The sequence below is a fragment of the Pristis pectinata genome, chromosome 15, assembly GCF_009764475.1.
Source record: "Pristis pectinata isolate sPriPec2 chromosome 15, sPriPec2.1.pri, whole genome shotgun sequence".
Taxonomy (NCBI): Eukaryota; Metazoa; Chordata; class Chondrichthyes; order Rhinopristiformes; family Pristidae; genus Pristis; species Pristis pectinata.
In genome coordinates this window covers 13,831,851-13,848,963 of record NC_067419.1, presented here as the reverse complement: position 1 = coordinate 13,848,963, position 17,113 = coordinate 13,831,851, and the positions used below count along the sequence as shown (strand labels likewise).

At 41.4% G+C, this 17,113-nt stretch overlaps 1 protein-coding gene across 7 annotated transcripts in view; it reads right to left on the bottom strand.

The window, feature by feature from the left end:
• The window catches only part of cadps2 (Ca++-dependent secretion activator 2), a 537,859-nt gene that overhangs the window by 300,893 nt on the left and 219,853 nt on the right, over positions 1-17,113 (bottom strand). For all 7 annotated transcript variants that reach the window (XM_052030087.1, XM_052030089.1, XM_052030090.1 and 4 more), the window contains exon 4: positions 204-284. In XM_052030087.1, coding sequence (XP_051886047.1) covers positions 204-284 — 81 coding nt within the window. The remainder of the gene's footprint in view (positions 1-203; positions 285-17,113) is intronic.

Below are 17,113 nucleotides of genomic sequence, written 5' to 3'. Positions count from 1 at the left end.
CGGTGTTTGATAAGCAAGGGGGTGAAAGATTATTGTGAGTAGACAGGAATGTGGAATTCAGGTTACAATCAGATCAGCGTGGTCTCACTAAATAGTGGAGTGAGCTCAAGGGCTGAATTACCCCCTGTGTCTAATTTGTTTGTTTGTGGTCATTTAAAAAAATACAATGGGTTTACAGCCCTTAATTGTCAGAGAATACTCACCTTCGCCAGCTGCTCAGCCATTTGCAGCCTCCCATCCAGTTCTCGGCGAATCTGAGCCGCTTGTTCATCAGCGTTGTCCAGCTGAAGCAAGAACACATGACAGGGGTTAGTGTAGAAAAGGGCCAAAGGCTGCTGGAAACCTGAACCAAAGGAAGACAGTGCTGAAAACATCCAGCAGGTCGGTGGTTTCCTGTCTCCCATTCTTCCACCTGTAATGCTCCTACCTCCTTCCTCCAAGGCTGCAGGCAGCACTCCTCAGGAGCTTAGGTCTATAACTCCTGGAAAATCCAGGACCAAGGGGAGGGCTGCAGGAATTCGTGGACTGACAACCGAAGATAGCATTTCATCAAGTGTCTTCGACATATTCTCAGTTAGGAGAAATAATATAAAATACATTCACAAATAAATGAAATTATTTGATATTTCACCTTCTTATTCTTAAAGATGCATACTTGAACGGAGTCATACAGCATCTAAACAGGCCTTTCGGCCCACCATGTCCATGCTGACCATTGTACTTATCTGTACTAGCTCCATTTACCTGTATTAGGTCCATACCTTCCACATCTTGGTGATTTAAGTGCAAGTCCAGATACATTGAGAGCACCTGCCTCCACCACCTCCCTAAAGTAGCACGTTCTAGATTCCAACCACTCTTGCCCTCAGAACCCCTCTTGCAAAGGGAAAAGATTTTCATTATCTAACCCTATCCCCCTTACAATTCTGTCTTCAGGCATTATCCTGTAAACAGTTCTTCTGCATTCCATGTGCAAACATTCTGTAAAGTCTGCAATGTTCCCACTCAGAAACAATTGCAATAATATTTTAGACATTTAAACAAAAAGCAGGAATGGGTTTTTTGGAGCAAGCCTGTTATTCATAATCCTCAAGATAACACAGAGGAGGTGGGGAAGGAGGCAACAGATACCATGCACTTTTAAAAAATACATGACTCTGCTTGTTCAAACCAAATTGAGCCAAGTGAAGATGATGATGTGACTACCGAGCAGAAACATTTAGGAGGAAATGCGTAAAAAGAAAATGATTTAAAGAACGCAGAGGTAAAGCAGGAGCATAAGATTGGAATTGATATTTCAGTTGGGACCGCCAGCAGTGGTGTAGAATTGATGGATGAAATCATCTCCTCCTGAGCTGAAATTTTCACGATTCTACATTCTTTACCCCAATATAAATAAAGTTGCAGCTGGAGTTTTACCAACATTCATCACATACAAAAGATAATATAAAATACATTCACAAACAAATGGAATTATTTTATATTTCACATTCTTTAACTGAAGGAAAATCGATTTTCTTCATTTTCCTGATCTACATTGGGTAAATGTTTTTGCATAAATAGCTAATTGGCCTGAAATAAAGTTTGTACTATTTACATAGCACGTTGTAGCAGTTAGCGTAACGCTTTACAGCGCCAGCGACCCGGGTTCAATTCTGGCCACTGTCTGTAAGGAGTTTGTACGTTCTGCCCGTGTCTGCGTGGGTTTCCTCCAGGTGCTCCGGTTTCCTCCCGCATTCCAAAGACATATGGGTTAGGAAGTTGTGGGCTTGCTATGTTGGCGCCGGAAGCGTGGCGACACTTGTGGGCTGCCCCCAGAACACTCTACGCAAAAGATGCATTTTACTGTGTGTTTCAATGCACATGTGACTAATAAAGATATCTTATTTGATTCAGATCATCACGAACGCTTCAGATAAGCACGGCCACTGCAGCAATCTGGAAAACTGTGGAGCCCATTTCCAGACAGCAGGGCCCCACAAACAACACAATGATGTCCAGACATGCTGCTGTAATATTGGTTAAGGGATGTTCTGGGCGTGGCACCAGGAAGATTCCCCTCTTCTCCTCAGATCCTGCCATGGGATGTTAACCTTCCAGACAAGGGTACAGACAGAGCCTAGGAATTCATTCACACAGCGAGAAAATAAAATGTTGGTGTTAAGTTAAAAATGGCCTTAACCAAGAGTAGAGCAATTTTGTGCACAGTTTTGGTCATCTTTGTGCCAATCAGTGAATTTGACTCCTGACTTCATAGCAGATTTTCATTCATTCTAGCATTCTTTATCCCCCCCGATGAAACTCTCGCAAATTATTTCAACAGGAATGCAACATGCAAACTTTATCCCAGTAAGATTTTCAACCTCACTGGTCTGAAAAATGAATTCTTTTTTACTTGAAGAGCAACCAGACTTCAATGAGTCCATTTTCCTCGAGTCTGTGTTTTTTAAAGGGCAAACTGTATTCTGTAACCTCCCAATGCTTGGTATTCAGCCTCAAAGGCTTAACTGCATTACAATTGGAGGAAACAGTCAGGGCACCCTCGGCTTCTTTGACTTCAGGTCATTCCGGGTTGCTGTTGCTCTGTTACATCTCACAGTTTGCTGCTTATTACTGCATTGGGCAGGTTACCCCAACTCCATACTCAGGGGAGGAGACTCATTTCCTTCAGCTTGTAGAAGCAAGCAGAGTGGGCACAGGGGTCGGTCTGCATTGCAGGCTTCCTCAAAGTGCCCACATTCATGTGTGTTCTGACAGAGAACTCCTAGGCAACCTATAGCTCCAGGGGATCTCCGTAATCTGTGTGCTCAAGGAACATGCCTCCTGAAGGCTCTGTTCTTCACCATGAAAGACACTGTGATGCTGGAGGAACTCAGAGGGCCAGGCAGCATCCATGGAGAAAAGCACGGTCAATGTTTTGGGTCAGGACTGAAGAAGGGTCCCGACCCGAAACATTGACCTCAGTCCTGAAGAAGGGTCCTGACCCAAAACGTTGACCGCCTGCTTTCCTCCACGGATGCTGCCTGGCCTGCTGAGTTCCTTCAGCATCATCGTGTTTTTCATCTCAATTCCAGCATCTGCAGTCCTTTGTTTCTCTACTGTTCTTCACCAACCTGTTTAGGTCCCTCTGACCCACTGGGTGCACTCTCCCATTACAGCTTTCGTTTGTCCAGTAGCAACACTCCCCTGTATTTGGAAGAGTGCTACAAACATTGCAAGATGTCCTTTTAAGAGCTGCCGCAGAGATTGCATCTATAGCAGCTGTGAAAACTTGTAATAGCTCAATAGAGATTGCTGAAATTGACCTGGTGTGGTGTTACACAGGGAAACCCACACACTCTGATCTGTCAACCTCGCAAATGAAAATCTCAATTTTGATAGGACTTTCCCAAACAGTGTTAAAGTGACCCATAATGTTATTTTAACATCAGTATAGCAATTGTTAGGCGAAGAACTCAGTTTAGCATCACATCTGAATGACTTTAAAGTACTCCTTTAACCCTGCAAAGTTAGCCTAAATTATGTGAAGTGTCTTGAATCCTCAACCTTCTGACTTGGGTAAGAACATCACCATTGTGCCAAATATGACAAAATGCAATCCCACACTAAACCAAAGCAAGACATATATATCTTGCCAGAATCAACTTACAGCCTGACTCCTACTGAAGAACTTGGATTGTTAAATCTGTACACTTTTTAGACTGGCAAAGTAATATTAAATACCTGTCTAAAATATTAAGGTACCTGAGTATTTCTAAAGTAGATTCTTAAATTCATGCACTAATCACTCCTAATAATCACAAAGCAAGCATAAAATAATTATTCCATCAATAGTCGGGCCTGGAACTTTCCAGTCTTTTCAATGCCCGTGGATTAATGATTTACGAATCGATTTGTTTGTAATGGCTAATTTCTGGCTAAAAATGGCAAAATATGGGCTGACACTATTGATGCTACAGATAATTAACTACATCTCTACCTTAAACACAATTACCTTTTAATTACAGGCCCATGAAATACACCCACACTGCAGGAATGCTTCAAGCTAGCCATTAAATGTAATGAATAACAGTACCCTGTTCCAAGTAGTCTTACATTACTAGATAGAGGAACTCTTAAGGTGCAAACTGAAAGCTTTTTTTCACCCCCATAGAGCAAAGGACTGTGTGAGTGTTGGACATCTGGCAGCTGCTTCAAGTTAAATTCACTCTGGACATATTGGGTTGGCGTACTTCAAAGACAGGGATGACAGCTTGGGCAAATAATGGCAGCACAAACAAATCAAGTCTGCTCTACTGTCATCAGGAAGCACACTCTACTGCTCCACTCTGGCTCTCTGGAGGAACAAAGGTGCCACATTGGTTAAAGAAGATCACTGGAATGTGGAGCAAAGACAAAGAGAGCCAAAAGAAAAATATGTCCGAGTTTCTCCCATAGGCAGTCTGGCACAAGTTGTTGAAATAACACTGCTGCATCCTTTTTGTGTGTACTTTAGCAGTAAAACAAGGTATACTGGCTGAATTATAGTAGTGTTGTTCAGAATCAGGTTTATTATCACCGACGTATGTCGTGAAAGTTGTTGTTTTGTGGCAGCAGTACAGTGCAAGACATAGAGATGTAAAATTACTATGTTAAGAAATATAAATAAATAGTGCAAAAGAGGAATAATGAGGTAGGGTTCATGGACCATTCAGAAATTTGATGGCGGAGGGGAAGAAGCTGTTCCTGAAACGTCGAGTGTGGGTCTTCAGGCTCCTGTACTTCCTCCCCGATGGTGGTAACGTGAAGAGGGCATGTTGTTGATCTTTCCTTTGGAATCAAAGAAGAATGTTGCTTTCTTCTCAAGACTGCCCGACTCAAAATCCCTCAGATTGACTCCACTGAGGAACCCAACATACCAAGGAGAGAGTTTGCCTATTTACTGCTCTTTAAACTCTTGTGTCATTAAAAAGCGCAGATTCAAGTTTGTAAATGAAAGCATGACATTGAAAGTAATACCTTTTTATTCCAAATCACTGATGAAACTGCTGTTTCCAAAGAAAAACATGCCTGAAGACATTGACATCTATATGCAGACAAAGCCCATAGATAATCAGCCCGGTTCAGCAATTGTTAGCTGGTAACACATATGCCGTTGCAGTTAAAAAGGATACAGAATCATTTACAAAACTTTTGAGTTTCCATACACTAAGGTAATACATAGATGTGCTCAATAAAACAAACCTGCAGCTACTGTCTGTCATCCATTTCTATTTATCTTCTTTGGGATATACTGGAGTCATTTTAAAATTCTCACTCACGTTTTCAAATTCTTCTACAGCTTTCACCCATCTGACAAATGTCGTACAGTCCCCAACCCTCCCAGACATCTGCACTTCCCCACTTCTGACTCATCATCTGCCGAAGTTCAATGCTTTTTTCATGTGGAACTATTGCGGAGAAATCTCCTCAGGACATTTCCCGGAATAACTGACTACAACTTTGTGTGTCATCCACCTGTAACATTTTCCTCTCTCCACAGATGCTGCCTGTGAACACTGAAGTCACTGTCAGCTATTGACAGTAAAGTCGCCGACTGCACTCTGACGCGGTCATTGCACAGATCTCACTGTGACAGATGGAGCAAACTTATGCAGACAAATTTGCAATGGGGTGTCCGTGTGACACATGCTTGAACTTTGCTTATGTCAGTGGCCGAGTGCAAATTCTAGCACACTTAATACCTTCTACAATGCTCATTAACCAGTGTGCACAGAATCACTGCAAATAAAATTTACAAAACTTGGGGGAAATCATCCATATTGTGCTTGAATCAATGCAACAGCTTCTCAGCTCCCAAATATGCACACACTGCTTCATGTATTTTAGTTATACAAGAAATAAGTACTGGTAGAATCCACCAAATGTGGATCTATTCTTCTTCCTAAATGCTTTACAAACAAAAATAATTGATAAGTTTTTGAAACATTGATCAGGAAGGCAAGTATTCCTTGAAGTGTTGCCATCAAATATTCCTTCCCTTGAACTAGGTACATCTACAGTAAGCAAAATGCTACTTATGTTTAACTGAGCAGGATGCATATTGCAGATCAGGTGCATCTCGGTTCAATCCAGTACATGCATTGAAACAGTGCCTTGAATGTTGACAATGACCACTCATGCACAACACCAAAGTAATCAGACAGAAATGGACACTAAGCTAGAAGGGGTAACCAAACGTTTGGATGCAGGGTGTGTTTTTAAGAAGGGCCTTGAAGGAAGAAGGAAGAAGGAAGAAGGAAGAAGGACGAAGGACGAAGGAAGAAGGAAGAAGGAAAGTGTCCCGAGGTCTGGGTGCGAGAGCCAATAGTCAGGTGAAGATGGGGAGGATTGCCCAGAGACTAGAGTAGGAGGCATAGAGAGTTCTGGGGGCTGTAGGCCATGTGCAGATTGCATAGAAGAGGAAAAGCTCAGAGATTTGCATGTGTAAACGAGTCATGCACAGGATTCAATTTAACACTGTGCAAATTGTCCTCCCACTTTTCCAATATCCTTGGTCAAAGTCGAGTTTATTGTCATATACACAAGTACATGCATGCAGAGGTGCATTGAAAAACTTACTTGCAGCAGCATCACAGGCACATAGCATCGTACAAGCAGCATTTACAAGAACTACATTAAACATAAGTTATACACAATTTTTACAAGAAAGAACACAATTAGAACAAATGAAAACAAAGTTCATTTTAATGCAAAGTGATTAAAGTGGTCATTCACTCTGCCATCAGTGATGCCAGTTGGTGATGGGGGAACCTTGAGTCTGCTATCTGTCCCCCTTATTAATGAATTCCCCACATCTATCACATCAAGTATCCCCATCCAATCTCCTTGGACGGCCTCCAGCTCTGTGATATACTCAGCTAAGAGCTACTGCCTGACTTTCTCCATCCTTAATCTCAGAGACAGCAAAGCTGGAAATATCTAGCATGTCAGGCGACACCTCCAGAGAGCAAAAAGAACAAAATTAACTTTTTATTGTTGACCTGAAATATTATATACGTTTCTCTCTTCACCTGCCTCGCTGACTGAGTATTCCCAATATTCTCAGTTGCTACCTGAAGTACATCATGCTTGTCAGATAGGATCACTTTCAGCAGATCTTTGTTCTCTAACTAGGACTCCCCTTGATCTGTGCACTGTCTGTCTCATCAAACCCTCAGATCCCATGCCTCTCTATAAAGTGTGGCTGAGTTCTGCAATGAATTGTCCACATAATCTTCACTTCCTTTACCTGTCAGTGCTTCTCCAATCCACACTTCAGCTCAGTGTCTCTGAGACCAAGATTTCAGCAAAGACTTCTACCTCACACATTTGCTAAGGTCAGTATTGTTATCCACAAACCTCCATATAATGCAGTCCAGATTCACCATCTTCTCTGCTGTAACTTAGTCTCTATCACTTATGTTTCCTCTCTGGTCTTTTGCAAACTTTTTTTTCTTTACACATTGACTTGAGCTCGGGGTGAAAACATTGAACAAATTTTAAATGCCAAATGCCTTAAGCTTACTTAAACTGTACAGATATTGGAAGTAAGGAACTATGTCTCTTGCCACTCCACATCCAATTTCCAATCACCAACCTCTTGGCTTACACCTTGAGTAATAAAAGCATTGATTCAGTTAAGCTTTGAAATTAGACTAAAAGTCCAAAATCCAGTCAAAATTTTTCCTTTGTACAATTTCAGTCACTTCTCCTGAGACACTCCTTTTGAAGATTTCCACAATGCCAAATTCTTTTTCATTGGATTGTTTGAGAGATCAAAGTCAATACCAGTTACAAAAGTGCAAAGGGAACTGCAAATACATTTTAGAATAAACAGCTAAATTATTTATGTGGGTATAAAAGCCATAAGCAAAGTTTGTTAAAATAAACAGGATATGACAGTAGATCAAATGGGTTATTTACAACGGAGGTTTCTGGATCAACATTAGCACTGTGTTTTCTGATTAACTGTTTCAAACTGAACCTTCCCATAATTGTACTGGACATGCGCTAAGATCATTGTTTTAATAGCTTGTCAATCTCTTTCTCAGAATTAATATTCCTTTTAAACACAATCAAAAGCATGGTGAGTCACAATTACACACTTGAATAAAATATTGACATAAAATGTTGTCTGACTCGACTGACTGAGTGATACCTGACTGTATCCTTGTCGGTTAGGGGAATGTAATACTATAAGTATACTTTTCATATACTGGTACTCTTAAAACTAACATGAATCTGTTCCTGAATATTCTACAATGAAGACCAACACAATCACTTTCAGGACTGGGTGGAGCTCAAGTATGCTGCTGTCAGTTGCTCTCCTGAAACTTGCAGGTTAGAATACAAGAACAGGAACATAAGAAATAGAAGCAAGAACTGAGAGTATGGCCAATCTTCTACTTCAACGCTACTTTCTTGTACTAACCCCCTGTCCCTCAATTCTCCTTAATATCCAAAAATCTATTGATCTTTGTCTTGAATATATTCAGCAACTTCCTCTACCAGCTTATAGGGCAGAGAATTCCAAAACAAAAATCACTATTCTTCAATTGAAGACATTTCTTCTCCTGTCTAACTTGAATGACCAATCCCTTACTTTGAGAGTGTGATTCCTGATTCTAGGCACAACAGCCAGGGGAAGTATCCCCGTATCTACTCTGTCAAGCCCTTTAAGTATTTTGTACCTTTCAATAAGTTCTCTCATTCTTCGAAACACTTGACAGCATGGGGCCAGTCTGCTTAAACTCTCCTCACTGGATAAAGTTCCAGGTCCAGGAATCCATCTGTAGAACCTCTGTTGCACTTCCTATATCACAAGTATATTCTTCCTTACGCAGTTTGAGAGATTGTATACAATATATCAGGTGCAGTTTCAACAGAGTCTTATTCTATTGCGGTAAGGTATCTTGTACTCAAATCCTCTTGGGATAAAAGCAATCGTACCATTTGCCTTCTGAATTACTTGCTGTATCTACATATTAATTTTCAGTGATTTGTGAAGAGAGAGACCAGGTCCTTCTGAACAATAACACTTTTCAATCTTTCACCACTTATGAAGAATACTCAGCTTTTTTGTATTTTTCTACTGAAGTGAATGAGCTCACGTTTTTCCACATTATATTCCATCTGCTATGTTCTTACCCATTCTCTTAGCCTGCTTACATCCTATTGAACTCTCTCTGCATCCTTCTTAACCCTCACATTGTTAGCGAATATGGTAGAATCGTTCACATTATGCACTTTATCCCCAATTTTCCTTTATTGGACATGGAAATGTCCAGAGCAAAAACACAGGTTCGTTTGGAGCAGAGATATCCATGTGACTTTTGAAATTACATGTAGTCCTTCTATTTTATGATTTCATACAGCTCCTTTTTTACCTTTGTGATTCTGGAATTGTAATCCATTATTAGTCTACTGCACATCTTCCAGTCAAAAAGGCATGTTGGATGCTTTGACAAGTTTAACTAAAAAAGGCCACTTTAACAATGCGTAATTCCTTCCACCTGCTTCATAGTTGGTAGCAGAACAATCAACCATCACTGCTCTGAGCAAAAATTCTCTCCCAAAGCTGCTGCATCTTGCTCCATCTTGCACTGACTTCAAAAGCATCACTAACCTTGTCCATGCTTATTCTTCATTTAGTCCCAAGTCACAATTCATTTTTGCCTCACTCACCCAGGAACCTTTGGCTACATTAATAATGGTGTTTATATGCAAATTCTTGCATTAGTAAACAGTAGCACAGATGTGAACTAGCAGGTTAATGAGCATCAAGTGGTCTGATGATCATCCCGATTCCATTCCCCTGCAGCAATTAAGGTTCACAAAAGAAACTCACCTCCTGGGCATTCAATACTTGTCAGAGGAATTGCATGAGCATTTCGCTGTGACCCTGGATTTGAACAAATCTAAATGTCTATAATACTGAGTGAATTTCAAATACGATTTCAGAAAACAATAAGTCATGGAAATTAATTGGAAAGACTTGAACTCCGTTTCTCTTCTCAAATTCCATTCTCTGTCAGTACTACCTCTGTTTCTCAATTTCTTTTATTATGCTGTTATTGGTTCTAGGTTTCAGAGATGCCCTTGGCAACATTCTTTGTCATTTGTGAACTTATATTTAACTTCACTTACTAAATACTACATGACTGTGAAATATTTAGATTATTTTTTCAATCTACACTTTGTACAGAATCTAGTGCCATTTGTTTGCTCAAAGATAAACCTACATTTATGTGGGTGAATGTGTTAAATATTTACAGTGGCATATCAATCATCTGTCAGACTTATGTGACAAACAATTTGTTTTGGAATAAGGTTATTATTCAGGTATATGAAATGATAATTTCTGTTTAGCCCTGATACATACAGAATGTAGCTGTCATCTAAATGTCTCCCAACTGACTAGTTCAATTTATCAATGAATTTGAAACCCGTACAAATTTTGAAACATTTCTTACGTGGCAGGAACACTGTCACCAATATATCAGAGATAGAGACTAGCATCTCACCAATGTTTGAAATGTAGCCAAAATAAATCTCATTTATGTTGCAGTGCTTCAGCTTTGAGGACAGATTCACAATTTTATCACTGTAAACCAGAATATTAATTGTTTTCACACACACAAGTCTTTGATCTATTAAAATGATACTGTTAAACCATGCAAACGGTAATATCTGTACTGTACAATTTCAAGGCCTTTCACTTTCTGTGTACTTGTCCTTTCACCATATACTTGTGTAATTAGTGACTTAGTAGGGTGCAACCAGAGGCAACTAAAAGGGAGATGGTTGTTGAAAGCAGAGACACAAGAAATTCTGCAGACGCTGGAATCTGGAGCAATACACAAAAAGTACTTTATTTCTTGAAGCTGACATTTCACAGATTCACGCGATAGCATGGGATGAAGAAGGCAATCCAACACATCATGTCTACTTTCACTCATGGAAAGATCTAAACAATAAAATTCACTCCCCTGCTCTGCAAATTTTCCCCTTCATATAGTCACGTATACTTTCACAGCATCTGAACCCCTACAATCAGGAGCATAAGTCCCAGTACCAACACCACCAAGAAGAAAATTATACTGGTGGAGGAAACACAAAGTAGATCTTTGCCATTTGTGATTCTGATATGAAAAGCTGAGATTTGTCTCCAATGACTTTTAGATACCTAGTTTGAACAATGGAATCATAGCAACAGTCATCACTATGGTAGCATCCCAGCATTTTCTGTCTATATTTCTGCTTTCCAGCAGGTATAGTTTTTTTGTTATATTCACTTTTTGCACACACTGTCCCTTTGATCCTGTTGGGTTAAATTTAGGGCGATAGGGCTTTCTAATTTCATGTTCTTATAAATGTGATAAATCTCCAGATCCAAAATAATACTGAATGATATTAATGTACATGTGGTCTACACCTGAACACTCCAATACATAGAAATGCAGTCTAATGATATACATAGAAGGTATAGCATAGAAATAGACCATTCACCCCAACAGGTCACTGCCAGTTTTTATGATCTTATATGGGAACCACTTTTCCTGCAACATTTGGAAATTAATTTTTCTTGGTGTTTTCTGATTACTTGGTAGAATGATAAGCTCAGTTGAAAAGCAGCACTTGTGTGTCATATCACGACTAAAGTGGTACATGTCTTTTTCCTAACAATAAACTGCTTCTGTTCAATACATTTCCATAATGGGAATAAAACACAGCTGAATTGGCTGTTTAGTGTCACAAGCATCATCTCATGTGCGGACTACATATAATTTGTGTTTATCAAGCATCTGCATTTACATTAAGTTTCCAATGAATAAAAAAGTCCATTGAAATAAACAGTTGGTGGCCTGGATTTGGAAAGCAAAAAAAAATCTTCTGAAAATCTACGTACAATAGTGTCACAAATGGTGACATTTCAACAGGTTTTTGTTAGCATCAACCACAGTGTGAACATGCTGTGTGTTGGCAAGGATCACTGGAAACATGGCCCAGAATCAAGAAGAGTCAGTGTGCTGAACTCGTCCGTGTAAATCCAGGCTTTGAAATCTTTGACTTTGTTAAAAACAGAAAATTAGAACCAGCATTTTACCTTGTACATTCAACTATGCATTTTTCTGAATCTTTCAACAAAGCACACAATACAATTCAAAAACTGGATGCAGAGCAATGTTACAAGTTTCAGAATCACACTTTCATTCATTGATGTGCCTTTTTTCTCATTATTTGAGAGGATGCAAATGCATCAATAGTACTTGTTGCTATTCCTTCCTGAGTAAAACACAATGAAGCAAAGATACTTTCTGCCCTTCTAGGACTCAGGAGGAGTACATTTCAATGTCCATGATCAATCTAGATGGCTCCTGTAAATAATGAAGATCTTTTTTTAAAAAAATACTATTTTCACAAAAGGTTCAGGAACATAATGACAAAGCGCCATAAATAAAACTTAATCACAAATTTTTGCTTCTTTGTTTCCGTTTTCACATCACTGACATGGGTCTTTACGGTAGGACTTTTTGGCCTATAAACTCAGTTGTCGGGAAACTGGTTACATCATACCTTGTTTCAGAAACTGGGGATTGAGATCAGCTCAGTTTTATCACCAATAAAAATGGAGCAAATCCATGACCTCATCCCTCTAACAGGGAAGAGAAGGAGATGCCAGAGGATCTCAATAATCCCATAATCTTACCAGACCTTATAATGACGTGGAAGGAAACCATTTGGCTCATGCTGGTTCCCAGAGGAAGAATTCCATTAGCCCTGGCCTCTTTTCCTTATTTCCCTCTACCCTTACAACTTGTTCTCTCTTGTACGTCCCTTTGAATTTTTTTTTGCCATTAACCTACACTTACATATAATTTCAGAAACAGAATCAGGTTTATTATCACTGAATTATGTCGTGAAATTTGTTGTTCTGCGGCAGCAAGACATAAAGACATAAAAATTACTATAAGTTATAAAAATAAATAATAGTGCAGAAGAGGAAAATGAAGTAGTGTTCATGGGTTCATGGACCGTTCAGAAATCTGACAGGAGAGGGGAAGAACCATTGAGTCCGGGTCTTCAGGCTCCTGTATCTCCTCCCTGATGGTTGTAACATGAAGAGGGCATGTCCTGGGTGGTGAGGGTCCTTAATGATGGATGCTGCATTTTTGAGGCACCGCCTCTTGAAGATGTCCTCAATGGTGGGGAGGGTTGTGCCCGTGATGGAGCTGGCTGAATCTACAACCTTCTGCAGCCTCTTTCAATCCTGCACATTGGAGCCTCCACACCAGGTGGTGATGCAACAAGTCAGAATGCTCTCCACCGTACATCTGTAGAAATTTGAAAGATTCTTTGGTGACATACCAAATCTCCTCAAACTCCTAATGAAGTAGAGCCTCTGGTGTGCCTCCTTTGTGATTGCATCAATGTGTTGGGCCCGAAATAGATCCTCTGAGATGTTACTGCCCAGGAACTTGAAGTTGCTCACCGTTTCCACCGTTGACCCCTCAATGAGAACTGATGTGTGTTCCCCCCGCTTCCCCTTCCTGAAGTGCACAATCAATTCCTCGGTCTTGCTGACACTGAGTGCGAGGTTGTTGTTGCAACACTACTCAACCGACCAATCTACCTCACTCCTGTACACCTCTTCATCGCTATCCAAAATTCTGCCAACAACAGTGGTGTCATTGGCGAATTTCTAGATGGTGTTTGAGCTGTGCCTAGCCACACAGTCATGAGTGTAGAGATAGTAGAGCAGTGGGCTAAGCACATATCCTTGAGGTGCGCCTGTGTTGATTGTCAGAGAGGAGGAGATGTTACTGTAGAAGCCAATTAACCTATATGCATGCCTTTCACATGTGAGTGGAAATTAGAGCACTCAGAAGAAATCATCACAGTCACGGAGAGACCGTACAGTCTCCACACAGACAACAACCAAAGTCAGCCTGGGTCCCAAGAGCTGTGAGGTACCAAGCACCGATTGCTGCACCAAGCCACTTACAACCATCTTCAAGCCAAGTCCAATTGCGATAATTGCAGAGGGATCCCCTTGCTGTCTGCCACAGGGAATGCTGTTGAAAGGATCCTCTTCAAAGGTGGCAGCAGAGCTCTTCCTGGTGTTACAATGTACTCTGTCCATCAAGAGGTACAATGAACATAATCTTCACTATGTAACAAATACAGGAAAAAGCAGAGGGTTCACCATCAACCTCACTTCCAGCAAACTTCCCACTGGAGTGGTGTTAATTGACAGGACAAACAGAACACCATCCAATCTTTCTTCATCAGAACCCTGATCACCCAACTTCAGTCACCAACTTACCTTGCTCTCAAATTGGCTGATAATGTCGACATTGGGAAACTGAGCTCCAACTCATCAATGACTCCATCACTGAACAGGATAGGACCTGCACTGAATACCCAATAAACCAATCTGCTGCAGTCACACACCATTCACCCTGACCCAACAATCAAAATCCACTATAAGATCCTGAAAATCTCAGAAACATCCTCTCAGTCAATGCAGATGTTGAGGACAAAACTCATGTCCACCTCCAGCATACCAGCATCAGAAAACAGTACTCAAGGACAAGACTTCAGACTGGGCAAGAAACTCGCGATTTGGTGATCAGCAGAAGTTTCTGATCCTCTCCCTCCTGTACACTCCAGAAACATTGGCTACCTACAGGAAGCACCCCAAAGCACTGGAAAGCTACCACTCCTAGCAAGAAATGATTAGGAAGAGTCAGCATGGCTTTGTTAAGGGAAGGTCCTGCCTTACGAGCCTGATTGAATTTTTTGAGGATGTGACTAAGCACATCGAAGAAGGGAGAGCAGTAGATGTAGTGTATATGGATTTCAGTAAGGCGTTTGATAAGGTACCCCATGCGAGGCTTATGGAGAAGGTGAGGAGACATGGGATCCAAGGGGACATTGTAGTGTGGATCCAGAACTGGCTGGCCCACAGAAGGCAAACAGTGGTTGTTGAGGGGTCATATTCTGAGTGGAGGTTGGTGACCAGTGGTGTACCTCAGGGATCTGTACTGGGACCCTTACTATTTGTGATTTTTATAAGTTTTAGTAAGTTTGCGGATGACACGAAGGTTGGGGGTGTTGTGGATAGTTTGGAGGGCTGTCAGAGGTTACAGAGGGATATAGATAGGAATCAGAGTTGGGCTGAGAAGTGGCAGATGCAGTTCAACCCAGATAAGTGTGAAGTGGTTCATTTTGGTAGGTCAAATATGTTGGCGGAATATAGCCTTAATGGTAGGACTCTTGGCAGTGTGAAGGATCAGAGGGATCTTGGGGTCTGAGTCCATAGGACGCTCAAAGTGGCGGTGCAGGTTGACTCTGTGGTTAAGAAGGCATATGGTGTATTGTCCTTCATCAATTGGGGAATTGAATTTAGGAGCCGGGAGGTATTGTTGCAGCTATATAGGTCCCTGGTCAGACCCCACTTGGAGTATTGTGCTCAGTTCTGGTCGCCTCACTACAGGAAAGATGTGGAAGCCATAGAAAGGGTGCAGAGGAGATTTACTGGGATGCTGCCTGGTATGCGGAGCATGCATTATGAAAGCAGGTTGAGGGAACTCGGCCTTTTCTCCTTGGAGAGACGGAGGATGAGGGGGGACCTGATAGACGTGTATAAGTCGATGAGAGGTATTGATAGGGTAGATAGTCAGAGGCTTTTCCCCAGGGCTGAATTGGTGGCCACAAGAGGACACAGGTTTACGGCGCTGGGGAGTAGATATAGAGGAGATGTCAGGGGCAAGTTTTTTACTCAGAGAGTGGTGAGTGCGTGGAATGGGCAGCCGGAAATGGTGGTGGAGGCTGATACGATAGGGTCTTTCAAGGGACTGTCAGATCGGTATGTGGAGCTGAGTAAGATAGAGGGCTATGGGTAAGCCTAGTAATTTCTAGTGTAGGGACATGTTTGGCACAGCTTTGTGAGCCGAAGGGCCTGAATTGTGCTGTAATTGTTCTATGTTCTATGTTCTAAATTTCCAGGGGAGTAGATATCTCCTTCCAAGGATGTTCTCAATGTCATAGGACAGTATAGCACAGAACAGGCCCTTCGGCTCACAATGCTGTGCCAACATAGCTAATCCCTCTTACCTACACAATGCCCATATCTCTCTATTTTCCTCTCATTCATGTGCCCATCAAAGCCCCTCTTCAATGCCCCCAATGAATTTGCCTCCACCACCCTATCAAGCAATGCATTCCAGGCATCCACCACTCTCTGAGTAAAAAACGTACCCCTCACGTCTGTTCTGAACCTACCCCCTCTCACCTTAAATACATGCTGTCTGGTATTGGATCGCTCAATAATGGGAAAAAGATATTGCTTGTCCACCCTATCTATGCCCCTCGTAATTTTATACATCCCCAACAGATCATTCCTCAACCTCTGCCGCTCCAGAGGAAAGAGCCCAAGTTTGCCCAGCCTCTCCTGATAGCACATGCCCTCTAATCCAAGCAGCATCCTAGTAAACCTCCTCTGCACCTTCCCTAAAGCCTCAACATCCTTCCTATAGTGAGGTGACCAGAACTGCACGCAATACTATAAATGCGGCCTAACCAGAGTTCCACAGAGATGCATCATAACTTCTTGACTCCTATACTCAATACCTCGATTAATAAATGCAAGCATTCCATAAGCCTTCTTAACCACCCTATGTACCGTGTAGCCACTTTCAATGAGTCATGGACTTGCACCCCAAGGTTTCTCTGCTCTTCAACACTTTTAAGGGTCTTGCCCTAAAGAGTGTACTGCCCCTTGACATTATTCCTACCAAAGTACAACACCTCAAACACCTCTTTGTCTCCTTGACAACGAGTGACATCCCAATTGACTCACTGAAATCCCTGGCTAGTCACCATTCAAAATGGAGAACGTGCATCCTGGAAAGCAATGAGCACCTTGGGTCTCTATAATAGATATAAGTAAGCCAAGAACAAATGACAGGGATGAATGACATCTCTGACCATCTACCCACTCACCTGATGAGACATTACTTTCCCCCAATCATCCCAGACCCAATCTACCCTATGGCATTGTATGGAGATTCTGGAAAGTTCTCTTCAG